The 16,301-nt window shown below is 41.4% G+C and overlaps 1 protein-coding gene across 2 annotated transcripts in view; it reads right to left on the reverse strand.

The window, feature by feature from the left end:
• Nucleotides 1-4,091: 4,091 nt before the first annotated feature.
• Nucleotides 4,092-16,301, reverse strand: part of LOC139542106 (phosphatase and actin regulator 3-like) — a 55,298-nt gene continuing 43,088 nt past the window's right edge. For both annotated transcript variants that reach the window (XM_071347144.1, XM_071347143.1), the window contains exons 8-12: nt 6,860-6,915; nt 6,153-6,214; nt 5,702-5,842; nt 5,212-5,288; nt 4,092-4,807 (exon numbers count right to left, since the gene is read on the reverse strand). In XM_071347144.1, the coding sequence (XP_071203245.1) occupies nt 4,792-4,807; nt 5,212-5,288; nt 5,702-5,842; nt 6,153-6,214; nt 6,860-6,915 (352 nt within the window). In that variant the 3' untranslated portion in view covers nt 4,092-4,791. The remainder of the gene's footprint in view (nt 4,808-5,211; nt 5,289-5,701; nt 5,843-6,152; nt 6,215-6,859; nt 6,916-16,301) is intronic.

Raw genomic sequence — 16,301 nt, forward strand, 5'->3', positions numbered from 1 at the left:
TCCCCAAACTGTTGCCACAAAGTTGGAAGCGCAGAATCGTCTAGAATGTCATTGTATGCAGTAGCATTACGATTTCCCTTCACTGGAACTAAGGGGCCTAGCTTGAACCATGAAAAACAGCCCCAGACCGTTATTCCTCCTCCACCAAACTTTACAGTTGGCACTATGCATTGGGTTAGGTAGTGTTCTCCTGGTATCCGCCAAACCCAGATTTGTTTGTTGGACTGCCGGATGTTGAAGCATGATTCATGACTCCAGAGAATGCGTTTCCACTGCTCCACGCTTGGCATTGCGCAAGGTGATCTTAGGCTTTGGCGTCTGCTCGGCCATGGAAACCCATTTCATGAAGTTCCCGACGAACAGTTCTTGTGCTGATGTAGTTTCCAGAGACAGTTTGTAACTCAGTAGTTGCAACCGAGGACAGACAATATTTACACACTATGCGCTTCACTATTCTGTGGTCCCGTTCTGTGAGCTTGTGTGACCTACCACTTCGGCGGCTGAGTCATTGTTGCTCCTAGACGTTTTCACTTCACAATAACAGCACTTACAGTTGACCTGGGCAGCTCTAGCAGGGCAGAAATTTGACGAACTGACTTGTTGGAAAGGTGGCATCCTATGACGGTGTCATGTTGAAAGTCACAGAGCTCTTCAGTAAGGACATTCTACTGCCAATGTTTGTCTGTGTGTGGCTGCGTGGCTGTGTGCTCAATTCTATATAGCTGTCAGCAACGGGTGTGGCTGAAATTTCTCTCCTACTCAAACATTTACACATTCGTGAGCTAACGTTAGCATCACAAACACAAGTATCATTCCTTTAGTCAAAGTCATAGATAATACAGTGGCTCAGGCTGTTTGGGGTAACTCAACTACAGTGAGTGAAGAGGAAACAAACAACAATAACTGCTAGGGTAGGATATAGCAAACATAACAAAATGTGTCAAACCACACCCCCAAGATGCAAATTGCCCTTTTTCTTCATTAGGAGGAAAACTGAGTTTAGCCCCCATTTAAAACATAATGAATAAGAAAAATACCTGATCTCTCCTGTGATGAGAAATAACATTTGGTCTCATTTCCCATTGTCGTATTAGGGCCTTCTCTCTCACGTTTGACCCTTACATCGAAACGTTTATTTTGTGGACAGTTCAATAAATATCAACAACAACAAAAAATCGGCAGAAGAAAGTCACTGCCAGTTAGTTGTTTTTTATTGATTCATAATTTGTGTTTTTAAATGTTTTATTCACAACACCACAGAAAGATGCACATGTGAATGTGGTATTGGTTTTGTATTTTAATATTTCATTTTCTCATTTCTCTCTCTCTCACACACATTGACCTTTGGCTCGCTCGCTCTTTCGTGGGCTCTTCTTCTTCTCTTCCTGTGCCCTCATCAGACTGCAGAGCCTCAACCAACTTCCAGACCAACGTGTGTCACAGCCTGGAGTACAAGGAGAGGATCTTCACCTCTCAGATGTGGATTCTATCCAAACTTTAGCCCCCTACTTCATCCGAACTTTAGCCCTCTTATGTTGGTCATAAATCAAACAATTCCATGTGGAATAAGTACAGAGAATAGGGAAAGAGGAACAGCCAACCCACTGGGCACACCACATCATTTCAACGTTGTGAATTGGGTAATATTTGGTAGGTACGCTGATCAATCAGATTCCAACCTATTTGAACTAACTCAAAAAGACAGCCAGGAATTTGTTCCAAATGTGTTATCACTGTGCTTTCAACCATCTAAAAGCTCAACCAAATTCCAATGGAAAAACAATGTCAGATTTTTGGTTTAGCACACTAAAGTTCAAATGGAAAAACAATGTCAGATATTTTGTTTATTTATACAACTTAATGTGTTATCACTGTGCTTGATCTAATAGCACAAGCAAATGACCTGGATTGCAGTCATTGAGATGACATTAAAGTAGGCTACATGCATGTGCAGATTATTATAGCAATTGTGAAGATTTCCACAGACCTACATGCACACTTTCTATGATTACATAAGAAGACATTTGTTATAGTAAACTCAAAATGTAGCCATGGATGTGTTACTCATTTTAAGGTTTAGTAGTTTGTAAGATTGCCTTAACATTTAGCTATTCTTGGTCTTACAAAAGTAATATTGAATTGTGCTTGGTTGACAACGCAACCAAATATCAACTTTTGAAAGAGATGCATCTTCTGCTTGGACAGCTCCATCTGTGCCACTGAGTCTGGCTTTAATTAAATCACATCTCCATTTCAACCAACAATCTAAGTTAAAGAATAGGACTAAATCAAATCAAACTTTAAATGCACTTTAAATACAGTTTGATTTTATTTAAAAATGCACTATGCAGAAATCCCTCCGCCATTTCCTGGTTGCAAAAATTCTAATAGTTTGCCTAATTTCAGTTTATGTGACAAAACAAGCAAGTGTAGTGTAGAGAATCATTGTACGATCTAAATCGCTGTGAAATATCTTTCCCATAACCAAAAATATTGTATTTTCAGCTGTTTCAAGCTGATTTACCAAACTGAAAGTAAGACTGAAAAACAAAACTTAAGACTGGGAAGCATAGACATAGCGTACATAGAACAGATCTACCGCCTCTTAGACTTGCTTTCAATGAGAATGACAGATCTATATGGCATTGTGCTTATCCCCATTTCCTCTTCTGTCTACTCTGTCTGGCACTGAAGAGTTCAAACCCTTCGAAAACGTTTTGTCACCTGCTGTTTGCAGATGTGCTTGACGAGGAAAGGCATGAGGTCAGTTCAGGACAGACTCTTCAAGAAGATGGTGAGTGTAAATGACAGTCGTGACTAGGCTAGAAACAACAACAACAACAAAATTGCCCTTCCACTCACGCAGCATTAAAGAGGTCCCTCTTTTGTAGGCCATACTCAAAGTGCTGACTGCACCCCCTGAGGTGTTGCGAGTGTATTTGAGTGCTGCGTTTTGTGTCTCTCCCATTAACAAGACAGGACATACTGAGTGTGAGGAGAGGACTACAGGCTCTTTTCCTGCCTGAGGGGATTAAGGTTCTAAACCCAAATCAAGTGGGTTTCTGCACATTTATAAGATATGTTTGTGCTCCATTAAGTTTTCTCGTCATTCTACGTTAATTGCAATCAATTAAATATATTGAGCATAACTTAAAAGAAATCTAGATGCCTTATTTAAAAAGTATAAAATGTTCATTTATATGATATTAATATATAATTTGTATATTTATGAATTAATTTATGTATTATTGCAGTGATGTTTGACACTGTTAATAGCTTTTTTATGGTTTTAACCGTCTCTCGCTGCGAGTAGTATTTTCAAAATATATAATGCATTTCTGTGAAAATTGTTCTAATGGCATGCCTGCTGTTAACATTGCCTGAAGTTAATTTCACTTTTAAAATGTTTTATAATGTGAATTCAGATAAACTAAACTACCTTATTTGGCAGGGAAATATGAAAGTAGTACTTCAACTTATTCACGTTATTCTAATGGACAAATATCCATTTGAGTATCAGTTTGAGTGTCTGAGTAACTGTTATACTTTACATAATCTCACATTGCCAGACTCATGAGTCTCACATTCACCCTGCTTACCACTGTACCTGAGTACTTTCTGAGCAACACAAAGGGGAAGGCTGGATCGAGGCTTTGCTCTTACATATAGAGCTCGCCAGCTTGTAGTCCTAAAAAACTGAAATGAGTTTTCATTTTCTACCTCCAGTTAGTTGGAAATTCATGGGGAAAGATAGGGGTTTTGGGATATATGCCAAAAATAAGGTCTGAGGTTAATACAGGCTTAGGATATCTTAGACATTTTGTTCTATGAGATAATACAGTATCAGTCAATTAACATGACTTTTATGAATTATGAAGCCTTTATGAGCTTGTTTTGATTACATAAATGCTTACAAGTTCACAAAAAGTTATGTTAGCTGATGAAGATTATCTCATAGAACAAAACGTTCTGTGTTTACCACAGACCTTTATCCAAACCCCCCCCCCCCCCAAAAACATAAATGTTTTGGCCAACGTGCCATGACGGAGTGAGCCTATGTTAGTGCCCAAAAAAGACGACATTACTAATGCTCTCTGTTCAGCTGCCTAGCAATCAGTTTATTAATACTTTCCAAAAAATATGCTAATTACCAAAAATAAGAGGCAAAAACATTTTTTAAAGACCTTGTATTTTGAAGACAAGTAGTGCTTACAAAGGTTTTCTATTTTCAGTAAAGACATTGACAGTCCGGTTCAGATTGACATATACAGTTGGTACAAAATCTACCCCTGACCGACCACACAGCCCCCCCCCCCCCCCCCCAAGTGACACTTATTTATTTTTTTAAATGTAAAAGGTGAAGCTGGTCACATGCACAACCGTCATCTTCCCCATACGGATTTGCCACCTTCTCAAAGGAGACTGTTAAAAAAACACACGCACACAGACCGAAGTACATTGTTCTTCCCTCGGCTCCATCTTAACCAATGGGCAGACAGACAGACGGAGTCTGGGGTTCCGTCTTTAGTATTCTGCCTCCAGGCAGCTCCCACAGTGGGGAGACAGCCTCTGGGATTCACTGCCACACACCCAAACATCACCATCCGTCCACCCCTCCTATCGATGAAGGCCAGGGGCGTGCTGGAGGAATCGAGGACACCCTGCAGACAAAGGACCGGGCTCTGGAAGAATGGCTTAAGTGCTCCGGCAGTTTTCTAACCGCTGCCGACGCAGCAACCGAAAATTCTAGGCTCAGCAGTATTTCTTCATAGAAGTATCTCCCCTTCGTATTCATGGCCTATGGAACCTACAGAAGGAAAGGAAGGGGGAAGAGTGAGGGGGAGGAAGAGTCATGAGCTCAGAAGGTGCCTTTGTAATCCCTCCACTTATGATTACAGCTATTCATCAATCTTGTGAGGCTATTTTTAGCACGGCTATGTGTACCGGGAGAGTGGGGCTGCTGTCTCCCTAGATCATTGGTACAAATCGACTGGAGGACATTCGTTTACCGCACACACTTAATTGGGGACAGACAGCATTTGTAATTTCTCTTGCCAATATCAGGCCGTGGGGAAGGTAAGCACGGACTCCCCTCCTCCCCTTTTACGCATCTATCTTTAGCGCTGTGGACCTTTTCTAGACATGTAAGAGGAGCTAAAAATAGAGTCGGCCGCAGCCAAGAATAGAAGCAAGCACAGAACACACACTGACCTCGTAAGGTGCTTGCTCGAGGCATGTACCTCCATCTCAGTGCTTTTGAACTCGTTCAGCTCTTTTCGGATAGCCGCCTGCAGAGGAAGAAAACGAGCGTTAGACTAGAGAGCATTCTTAATCAGAGGCTTACCACGCACCCATCGACCCTCGCATGCATCGACCCACAGTCTGCAAAACTCAGCACCGGGAGCGTAGTAAACAAAAGAAAGATGACAATGACAAGGTCTTAGCCACAATCTGAGATATGGAGTGAGAAAAAAAGCTGAAGCTAGCTAGAAAACAGTGAGACATTCTTGCTTTATGGAGGAGGCAGCCAGGGCAATAAATAGGACATGTAACCTACATCACAAAATGCTAAAAAAAGGGTATGTGCCAGTCACTTTGCCATTTGAGTGGGGAATCATACATTTTGTGTGGAATGTGAAATATGGGAGATGCAGTCGAAGGATCCTTATTTTTCACATTGTTGACATTCTCACACACACACCTTGTCGGCTGCCGAAAGCCGGGTCCAGGGCTTGTCTGCTCTCCTGTCATAATCTTGAGCTTTGGCTACCTCGACATAATCGCTGAAGCGGATGAGAATCTTTCGGTCCCGTAGTTCGTCGACTGTGGGCCGCTGATTGAGCTGAAATACACAATGGTCTGAAATTCCTGTATTCATCTGTGGTTTTGGCATCATAATGCTGCTCTCATAAAAGTAACGATTTTGCCATAGTAGGCTTATACAAGATTTCTTATTATGGTCTTATCCAGAGCACTTCCCAAAACATTGATGCAACTAGTGTATAGCATGAAATAAAGTATAAAAACAGAACAAGTACTTCAGTCAGGAGTAATGGGATGTCTGCACAGTGTATTATTACATTGACAATAAAAACAATAAATTAATAATTATACATAGTAACTAAGTACTGTAATAAAAAAGTGTAACATACCTTTCTGTTGAGCCGCTGTTTGATTTCCCTCCTCTCCTCTTGTTCGGTCTGGTCATTTCTCTCTTTAAACCAATGAGAATAATACAATTAGTGATAGGCCGAAGACAACGACACTGATAAGAACACTTGAGGTATCAACTGATTTTCATCAGTTTTCCCCCTAATCCACATGTCAGTGATGTCACTGTTTGACCCTAAACCTTATCTATGGGTGAATGATTATGAAATCAATACCAGTGTACCACTGTGTTTGACTGTAGACACCGATTCAGATATTACAAATCAAGTCTAATCTATGGGGATATATATGTATATTTGAACATTTTAAACATAAATTCTTGGTCTAAGTGTAAATCTTGTTTCACTCTGGGTCAGATCCAAATTCACATAGAATCTCGAAATTAAAACGCGTATGTAAGAGAAACAGAACGCTGTAGCCTGCCCAAAATAATATGTGCTGTTGGTCAATTCTCTAAACGAATTTCTCAACACAAAGTCATGTTACATTATGTATGTTGGAAAACAATGTGTGCTCATCCTTTCCCTCTCCTGAATTTTGCACGAGTGAATGTGTGTATCATAATACACGTATGTATTGTCTACCTTGGTAGATTCATTTAGGACCTGCGCATGAATTTCACATTACTTAATGAAAAGAAAGATTAAAAGTGCATAAATGTAAATAAAAAGGCAGTTTTACAACTCACGTTTTAGAATATTCCGGCTTTCCAACTCCTCAACGTTCGGCCTCTGGCTGAGTCTCCTGCGAAAAAATACCAGAACCACGTTCTGAACCATTTTCGATTCAAGCTAGGTCAACATCAAATAAGTATACTTTTAAACCAAGTTCGCCTATCATTCTCCTCAATGTAGTCGTTCTATTGGGGAACACCTTGTTTTTCCATCTCGCGTCTAAACATCGACTATGATGCTTTACTAGAGGCACCCCCCACATCTGGAATAACCACAGACGCGCGATTTTTTTGTATTTCACGTTTTACCGCTGTTGAAACCGCTGGCTGTCTTATCTTATTGTCTCAAATCTTGTAATATCAGAGAGACGAGGAACAAACACTAGGTCTACTATCGTCTGCTGTTGCATGTGCAGCTGCTCGCTTCACTCTCATCCATTGCAGTCTACTCCACACACACAGGCAGCACCCTTCTTGAACTGAGTCGTGATGCGCTACTCGGGCGAACCTCCCCCCTTTCCCGACTGAATGTATAATTTGCTGTCGGGAGGAGGTGCATACGAGATTCCCACTCAAGTTATCCACGATCACTCAGACAACATTTCTCAGTTTCACAAAATTGCTTCTATTGTTCAAATACTATTGTTTCGAATTGTAAAATAGGTTACAATTAACCTTTATTTAGTATCTTGACTCACCCATCAAAATGTATGTACTCCTGATATGGGTAGCTAGCTACAACACATCTATAGGCCTATCTCAATCTGATTATAAAACTGTATATACTTTTTTTCTTAAAATGTCATTAAAAATGATGGGATACTAATAAGATGGTCACCGGGTCATACAAATAAGCAATCAAAATAATGACTAATTCATGTTTGCTTAAACCTCACCATCAAAGCTTCAAACAGTCCACAAAAACCAAATGCCCATGACTTTGGAGTCACCTGTGCATGTGAGCATTTCAAAGACTTTGATATCAATAATAGATAGGGCTCAGCCCTCAGTGCATGTGGCAAACTCACCGCCCAAAAGATAAAGGTAACGAGACAGAGTGCACCACACAACCTCACAGCATGTCTCGCCCCCGACCAACTTCAAACCTCAATTCCAGAGCTCTGAGTGAGGACAAAAGTCAGGTCACACACCTTGAAGTGGCACGCGCTGAGCTCGCCACTGACGTGCCACAGCTGGGTATTGTGGCAGTAGTGCCCATTGCCCTGCCACACTGCTGCTCTTTCCCTCTGAAGAGGTGATCAAGGTGCTGGAGCCCTAACAGTTATAGGCAACGTATATACATACCAAATGCATACAATGAAATGCAAAATACAGAATAATCATGCTTGTATTCAAGACAATGTATTTAATGGTACGACTATTACGGCAAGACGACTAGACGTAAACAATGTTATTACATTTAGTCATCATTGTACTGTTTGTCTTAGGGTTTGATCATAAGAGATGGATGATGACATTGAACAGCATCAAAAATACAATGGCTTCAATTGTAAAATGGTATAGAATCAGCTTGATCTCCTCTGTCTAAGAGGCTTGGACCTTTTTCAAATATTTGCAGTGGTATTGTTAACAAACACGCCCCCATAAAGCAAATGAGAATTAAAAACAGGTTCAGCCGCTGGTTCTACCGTGATCTTGCAGAGTTACTCCACCTCAAGAATTGCATTTGGCGAAAGGCTCGGCACCCACATACTCAGGCTGACTGGCTCTCATTCAGGCAAATGAGAAATAACTGCACTTAGGCTATCCAGAAGGCCTAAGTTAGTTACTTTAAGGAGCAGTTCTCTCCCTGTGGGTCTAAACCCAAGAAGTTCTGGAAAACGGTTAAAGACCTGGAGAATAAACCCCCTGTAACGTCCTGACCAGAGTTCTTATGTGTTTTGCTTGTTTAGTGTTGGTCAGGACGTGAGCTGGGTGGGAATTCTATGTTGTGTGTCTAGTTTGTCTATTTCTGTGTCCAGCCTAATATGGTTCTCAATCAGAGGCAGCTGTCAATCGTTGTCCCTGATTGAGAATCATATATAGGAGGCTTGTTTTGTGTTGGGATTTTGTGGGTGATTGTTTCCTGTCTCTGAGTTTTGTCTGCACCAGATAGGTCTGTCTCGGTTTTCACATTTGTTATTTTGTTACTTGTATTAGTGTTACTGTTTATTCGTCTATTAAACATGTTGAACACTAGCCGCGCTGCATTTTGGTCCTCTCCTTCATCCCAGGAAGAAAACCGTGACAGACCTATCTGGTGCAGACAAAACTCAACCACCACTAAGAAACATGGTTCTCAGAATGTTATGTGCTAGATGGGTATTTCTCAATACTAGTATAAATATGTAAAGCATTGCTTGTGACGGGAGAGAAAAGGATAGACAACCTTGAGTGGGTGGTTGCAATAGGCATTAGCTTCCTTTTCTCCTTCAGCCACAAATTGGCAGCCAAACTGCAGCGAGCAGTCACAATAAACCAGCTCTCCACAAAACACACCTCTTGCTGGCCCGGAGTCTGGTCGAGCGGGTAATGCTCTCGCCTCCGAAACCATACACTTCCCCTGTAGTGGGGATCCCGGTTCTATTGAGGCATGAACTCTACACATTTCTGCTGCCATTACTCTGTCTCCCTTCTTCTGCTCCTATCCTGTCATAAAAAAAAAAAAGAATGAGTTCGGAATTCCGCTCTCCTTTAAAATGGAAAAACCCCATCTCCTGCATTCTGGCCTACTGTAACTGTATTGCCCTCCCCCCACCATTTCTCCTCACATAACTCCTCAATAACACACATTTGAGGAGGAGTAGGGAGGCGGAGAGATAGGAGTGCACCGGGATGTATTATTCAATAGTCTCCAAGCTAAGAATAGCACCGGCGAAGCGCCACCGCAGCAGAAGTGGCAGGCAGAGAGCAGAGTGCTATAGATGGAAAGGTCATCTCACTCTGTGACAACGGACAGGCAAGGTGTCATTATCCCAGTGATAAGCTAGGACAGCATCTTTTTATCAGCTTTTTTTCCTGTCTGGCGGTTTCTCCCCGACGTGGAAAGAGGCTCAGAAAAAGACGATTCAATCTAAGCTAGCAGTCATCTTGGGAGATCTGAGCCCGGAGTTATAGACTATTTGGTCATTCATTAAGAGTACCCTTGGGAAATAGACTTTACTCCTTCATTAAGCTTCCCTCTTCTCCACCATCTTGAGGGCTAAATATAGTTGGGCTTTCCCCTCTCTGAAAAAGCGCAGTGTAACCAAAATATGGAGCATGCACGGCAAACGGGCACCTATACAGTGCATTCGAAAAGTATTTAGTCCCCTTCCCTTATTTCTCATTTTTTTACGTTACAGCTAAAATGTATCAAATATTTTTTGCCCCTCATCAATGTACACACAATACCCCATAATGACAAAGCAAAAACAGGTTTTTAAGAAATGTTTTCAAATGTATAAAAATAAAGAAATACCTTATTTAGATAACTATTCAGACCCTTTGCTACGAGACTCGAAATTGAGCTCAGGTGCATCCTGTTTCCATTGATCATCCTTGAGATGCTTCTACAACTTGATTTGAGTCCACCTGTGCTAAATGCAATTGATTGGATATGATTTGGAAAGGCACACATCTGTCTATATAAGGTCCACAGTTGACAGTGTATGTCAGAGCAAAAACCAAGCCATGACGTTGAAGCAATTGTCCGTAAAGCTCAGAGACAGGATTGTGTCAAGGCACAGACCTGGGGAAGGCCTCCATCATTCTTAAATGGAAGAAGTTCGGAAGAAGAGTTCCTCTGTGGAGATGGGAGAACATTCCAGAAGGACAACCATCTCTGCAGCACTCCACCAATCAGGCCTTTATGGTAGAGTGACCAGATGGAAGCCACTCAGTAAAAGGCACATGACAGCCCACTTGGAGTTTGCCAAAAGGCACCTAAAGGACTATCAGACAATGAGAAACAAGATTGTCTGGTCTGATGAAACCACGACTGTACTCTTTAGCCTGAATGCCAACCATCACGTCTGTAAGAAACCTGACACTATCCCTACGGTGAAGCGGTGGCAGCATCATGCTGTGGGGGTGTTTTTCAGCGGCAGAGACTGGGAGACTAGTCAGGATCAAGGGAAAGATGAACGGAGCAAAGTACAGAGAAATCCTTTAAGAAAACCTGCTCAGGACCTCAGACTGTGGCAAGGGTTCACATTCCAACAGGACAATGACCGTAAGCACACAGCCAAGACAATGCAGGAGTGGCTTTGGGACAAGTCTCTGAATGTCCTTGAGCGGCCCATCCAGAGCCCGGACTTGAACCTGATTGAACATGTCTGGAGAGACCAGAAAATAGCTGTGCAGCGATGCTCCCCATCCAACCTGACAGAGCTTGAGAGGATCTGCAGAGAAGATAGGGAGAAACTCCCCAAATACAGGTGTGCCAAGCTTGTAGTGTCATACCCAATAAGACTTGATGCTATAATCTCTGCCAAAGGTGCTTCAACAAAGTACTGAGTAAAGGGTCTGAATACTTACGCAAATATAATATTTCAGTTATTTAAGAAAAACCTGTTTTTGCTTTGTCATTATGGGGTATTCTTGTGTGTAGGTTGATGAGGGTAAAAAACAATTGAATCAATTTTAGAAAAAGGCTGTAACGTGACAAAATGTGGAAAAAGTTCAAGGGGTCTGAATATTTTCCGTATTCACTGTACGCACTAATGGCACCACGTAAAGAAGGAATAATCAGCTCATGACCTCAACAAAATGTCTACACTGGTGTGGGAATCGGAACGTTTACTAATTTACAGTGGACCTTTTCATATGTGGTCTCTATTTTGTCTGGAGGTAACCGTGGCTAGAAAATGGGAGCACAAATTGCAATATAGTAGGATAATCCCAAACCGATCCCTACACCTGCCCCTTCCCCTTACCTTTCAATGTTTGCTGATTTCAGTAGTCTGGATAGGTAGGAGCAATGTAGTGTTGGAGCTTTCACCACATTGCTTCCACCCTGCAAAACTCACAGGGAGCCACTGAGGAAGATGTAGGAAACTAATTGGTACCGGCTGCTTGAGTTGTGCCCTATGCTCCTGTGAGTTATCTTCCACAGTGATCTCTCAGGACTCTAAGTCTTGGTCCTGGAGGCCCACTGTGTATGCAGGTTTTAGTTTCAACCAAACAATCACATCATAACCAGGCTTAATTCAACGGTCAAAACTAAGACATTTAGGGAGAGAAATGTTAGATGTATAGCGGTCCCCTGAATTGTGTTCAGCAGTTCATCTCAATGGGCCTAATTCAGTACACATTGCCTACAGGACACACAGTTGTTCTCCAAGACCAGGATTTGGTGCCAGTTCTTTACACACTCAAGACAGAATTTCGCAGAAGCAAATGGCAGTGCACGTGACCATTGAGCAGTGAGCAAAATAACTATAATATTTCAAATAGACAGGAAAGCATATTATTCGACGGAAGTTCCAAATACAACTTGCAATTGCATTGTGTGCATCGAATACATCCATTTAAATGAAAAAATTATAATGCTTTATGGTAGTTTTTGCGCAGATCGGTGGTCTTTTGTGTGACTAGCCTACAATGGTGCACTCAACGTGACCTTCTCCCCAGACAGCTCCACATCTCACTCCCATGCTAGAGGAACCCCCTGTCTTCACAGAGCACACTGCCTGGGGCTCTTACGCAAGCCGGAGTCATGCTGCTTTGCTCTGGCCTTTTACATAAGGTGTTTGTTTGCAGCCGGTAGTGAATTGTTTTTGTTGTCCAGTGACAATATTACACTTTGAGGACCCTGTGGTCCGAGCGGGAACTAAGAATAGCCTGATGTTGATCGTTTCCATGGGAGTCTGACTGTTAAATCTTTTTCTTGAAGATGAGTAGCACTCAACTGTGAGTTATTACATGGCTGGTTACGTAACATGATGGTGTACCCCTAGCTTCACAAAATGGTGATGAGAAACAACAGCAGTTATAGTTCTTAAATTCCTTCACATTCTGCCCTCGTTGCAAACTGTTGTGTTTTTCCGCAAATAAGAAACCATACAGTACGAGAACATTCTCTAAATGCTTTTGTTTAGAGAAGTGTGATGTATCCACATCCATAGTGTCCCACTGGCCTGTACATAGCTAAGACTGTTACTGGAAGTTTGAATTCTAATAACTTCCTGTGAGGGAATGTATTGTGTGTGGTTGGCACATACAGTGAACCTAAACAGTACACAAACAAGGCAATAGAAAACAGGAAATTCAGGATTCCTGATTTTTTATCTTTAACTCTCCAGTAACATTCTTGAAATCAAAGAGTTTTTGCTCTTGAAAAGGAATCTGGGTATTTTACCACCATAGTGAACCACATTCTAATTGTATAACTCAGGTCCACAAATGAACCACATTTCAAGTTTGCAGGATCTTACTCCAATTGGTGATGAAATCTCTCTTCCTCAACTAGGGATTGGTTTGGTCAAGACCTTGATTAGTTCAATCAGCTGGTTTAGCACCTGGCCGCTGTAAAATTAATCCAACACAATAGAGCGACTGATCCAGGATCAGGATTGGCCGAGTCCAAGCATCAATTCCAGAGTATGTACAAAACAATGCCAGATTAACTGACGGACGCAAATCAAGTCAATGCAAGCCAATGAGGTAATCCTCCTAGATCAGATTGTCTTTCTCACCTCCGCTCTAAACCCTCCACCGTTCAACATTACATAACCACTACCATTAAGTTTACAGTTTCATCCCTTCCTATCACTCATTGTTCACCGTTCAGACTCTCCTCTCATGGACATTCATAGGTGAAAAATCTGCCAATGTGCCCATGAGCAAGGCACTTAACCCTATTTGCTCCTGTAAGTCACTCTGGAATTTACTGTATTTATATTGACATTCATATGCAATCAATATCAATGGTGTGGTCTTATGTCCCGAAAGAGCCTTCAGGTTAATGTCTTCCATCCAGACCTGGGTTCAAGAACTATTTTTTATAATTTTTCAAATACTTTATTTGTGATTACCAGTAGAATAGTTCCAGACCTGCAAACCCTACCCATATGGCAGGCATTTGAAAGATTTCAAATAGTATTTGAACCCAGGTCTGCTTACATACATTCTAGGGCCGCCCAACTCAACTGGCGGACTGTGGTCTGTTTTGTTATATAAAAGTCAATCCAATGTTTCTAGACAGCTTTTTTTTTTTTATCTACCGGACACAGCGGGCCTCTTTAACTCAGCAACCTCTCTTTCTCACTCTCTCTCTCTTTCTCCCAAAGCAACGCCCGTCTCTACTAGTGCCCCGTCTAATCCAATCGAGTGGTTATATGCAATTACAAGAGGCCGCGTTTTACCCAATCACATTAATCCAAATATCCTCTGCGGAACCTTGGGACAAGTAGGCAGAAATAAACAGAAAGATTTAAACGCGGTTCAACTTTCAATATCACAGATAGGAGCTTAGTTACCTTTATCTTTCTTAATATGGCTTGTTAAAAAAAAAAGTTGACCCTGAAAACCGTATATTCAAAGACGAGTGGACGGAACAGTATTCATTCTCCCCGCAACTAGCACAAAACCAATGTGCCTGATATGCCGTAGCTCTCGTGAAAAGGGCCCATGTTAAACGCCATAATGGCACCAGGCATAATACATTCGATCAGACGTATCCCCTGAACACGGAGGTGAGAACAAACAAGATTAACCAACTCAAATCCCAATATGAGAAGTCCACTAAAGTCCTTGTCAATTCCCTTACAGCCCAACAACGTGCAATGGAGTGTTCACTGAGGATAGTTTGGGTTTTGGGAAAACGAAAAATAATTCAGACGCTGAGATGGTAAAAGAATACGCATGTGTGAAGTTGCTGACACCTAGCTGACACCTACCTTCACTAGGGTAGGGGGCAGCATTGGGAATTTTGGATGAAAAGCGTGCCCAAATTAAACTGCCTGCTACTCAGCCATAAAAGCTAGAATATGCATATAATTAGTAGATTTGGATAGAAAACACTCTGACAGTTTCTAAAACTGTTTGAATGATGTCTGTGAGTATAACAGAACTCATATGGCAGGCAAAAACCGGAGAAAAAATCCAACCAGGAAGTGGGAAATCTGAGGTTTGTCGTTTTTCAACTCTTGGCTTATCGAATACACAGTGTCTATGGGGTCATATTGCACTTCCTAAGGCTTCCACTAGATGTCAACAGTCTTTAGAACATTGTTTGATGCTTCTACTGCGAAGTGGGGGCGAATGAGAGGGGAATGAGTCAGAGGTCTGCCAGAGAGCCACGAGCTCAGTCTCGTGCGTTCACGTGAGAGCGAGCTCTGTTCCATTGCAATTCTACAGACAAAGGAATTCTCTGGTTGGAACATTATTGAAGATTTATGTTAAAAACATACTAAAGATTGATTCTATACTTCGTTTGACATGTTTCTACGGACTGTAATATAACTTTTTGGACTTTTCGTCGGTACTTTCCGCTGGACTTGCAAACCATGCAATAATCTGTCATGAGTTTGAATTGTGTACTGAACGCGTGAACAACAACGAGGTATTTGGACATAAATGATGGCCATTATCGAACAAAACAAACATTTATTGTGGAACTGGGGTTCCTGGGAGTGCATTCTGATGAAGATCATCAAAGGTAAGTGAATATTTATAATGCTATTTCTGACTTCTGTTGACTCCAACATGGCGGATATCTGTTTGGCTTGATTTGTCGTCTGAGCGCCGTACTCAGATTATTGCATGGTTTGCTTTTTCCATAAAGTTTTTTTGAAATCTGACACAGCGGTTTCATTAAGGAGAAGTGGATCTAAAATTCCATGCATAACAGTTGTATCTTTTAGCAATGTTTATTATGAGTATTTCTGTAAATTGATGTGGCTCTCTGCAAAATCACTGGATGTTTTGGAACTACTGAACATAACGCGCCAATGTAAACTCAGATTTTTGGATATATATATATGAACTTTACCGAACAAAACATACATGTATTGTGTAACATGAAGTCCTATGAGTGTCATCTGATGAAGATCATCAAAGGTTAGTGATTAATTTTATCTCTATTTCTGCTTTTTGTGACTCCTCTCTTTGGCTGGAAAAATGGCTGTGTTTTTCTTTGACTTGGCTCTGACCTAACATAATCGTTTGGTGTGCTTTCGTCGTAAAGCCTTTTTGAAATCGGACACTGTGGCTGGATTTACAACAAGTGTATCTTTAAAATGGTGTAAATTACTTGTATGTTTGAGGAATTTTAATTATGGGATTTCTGTTGTTTTGAATTTGGCACCCTGCAGCTTCACTGGTTGTTGACGAGGTGGGACGCTACCGTCCCACATACCCTAGTGAGGTTAAGGTAAACAAAAATATGAACTCGGGGAAAAGATCAAACATATTCCACTGTCAGATTCCACAGCAATAAGGAGAACTGAAATATTAGCTGAAGATTTAACTTCAC

This window comes from Salvelinus alpinus, chromosome 17 (assembly GCF_045679555.1).
Source record: "Salvelinus alpinus chromosome 17, SLU_Salpinus.1, whole genome shotgun sequence".
NCBI classification, from domain to species: Eukaryota; Metazoa; Chordata; class Actinopteri; order Salmoniformes; family Salmonidae; genus Salvelinus; species Salvelinus alpinus.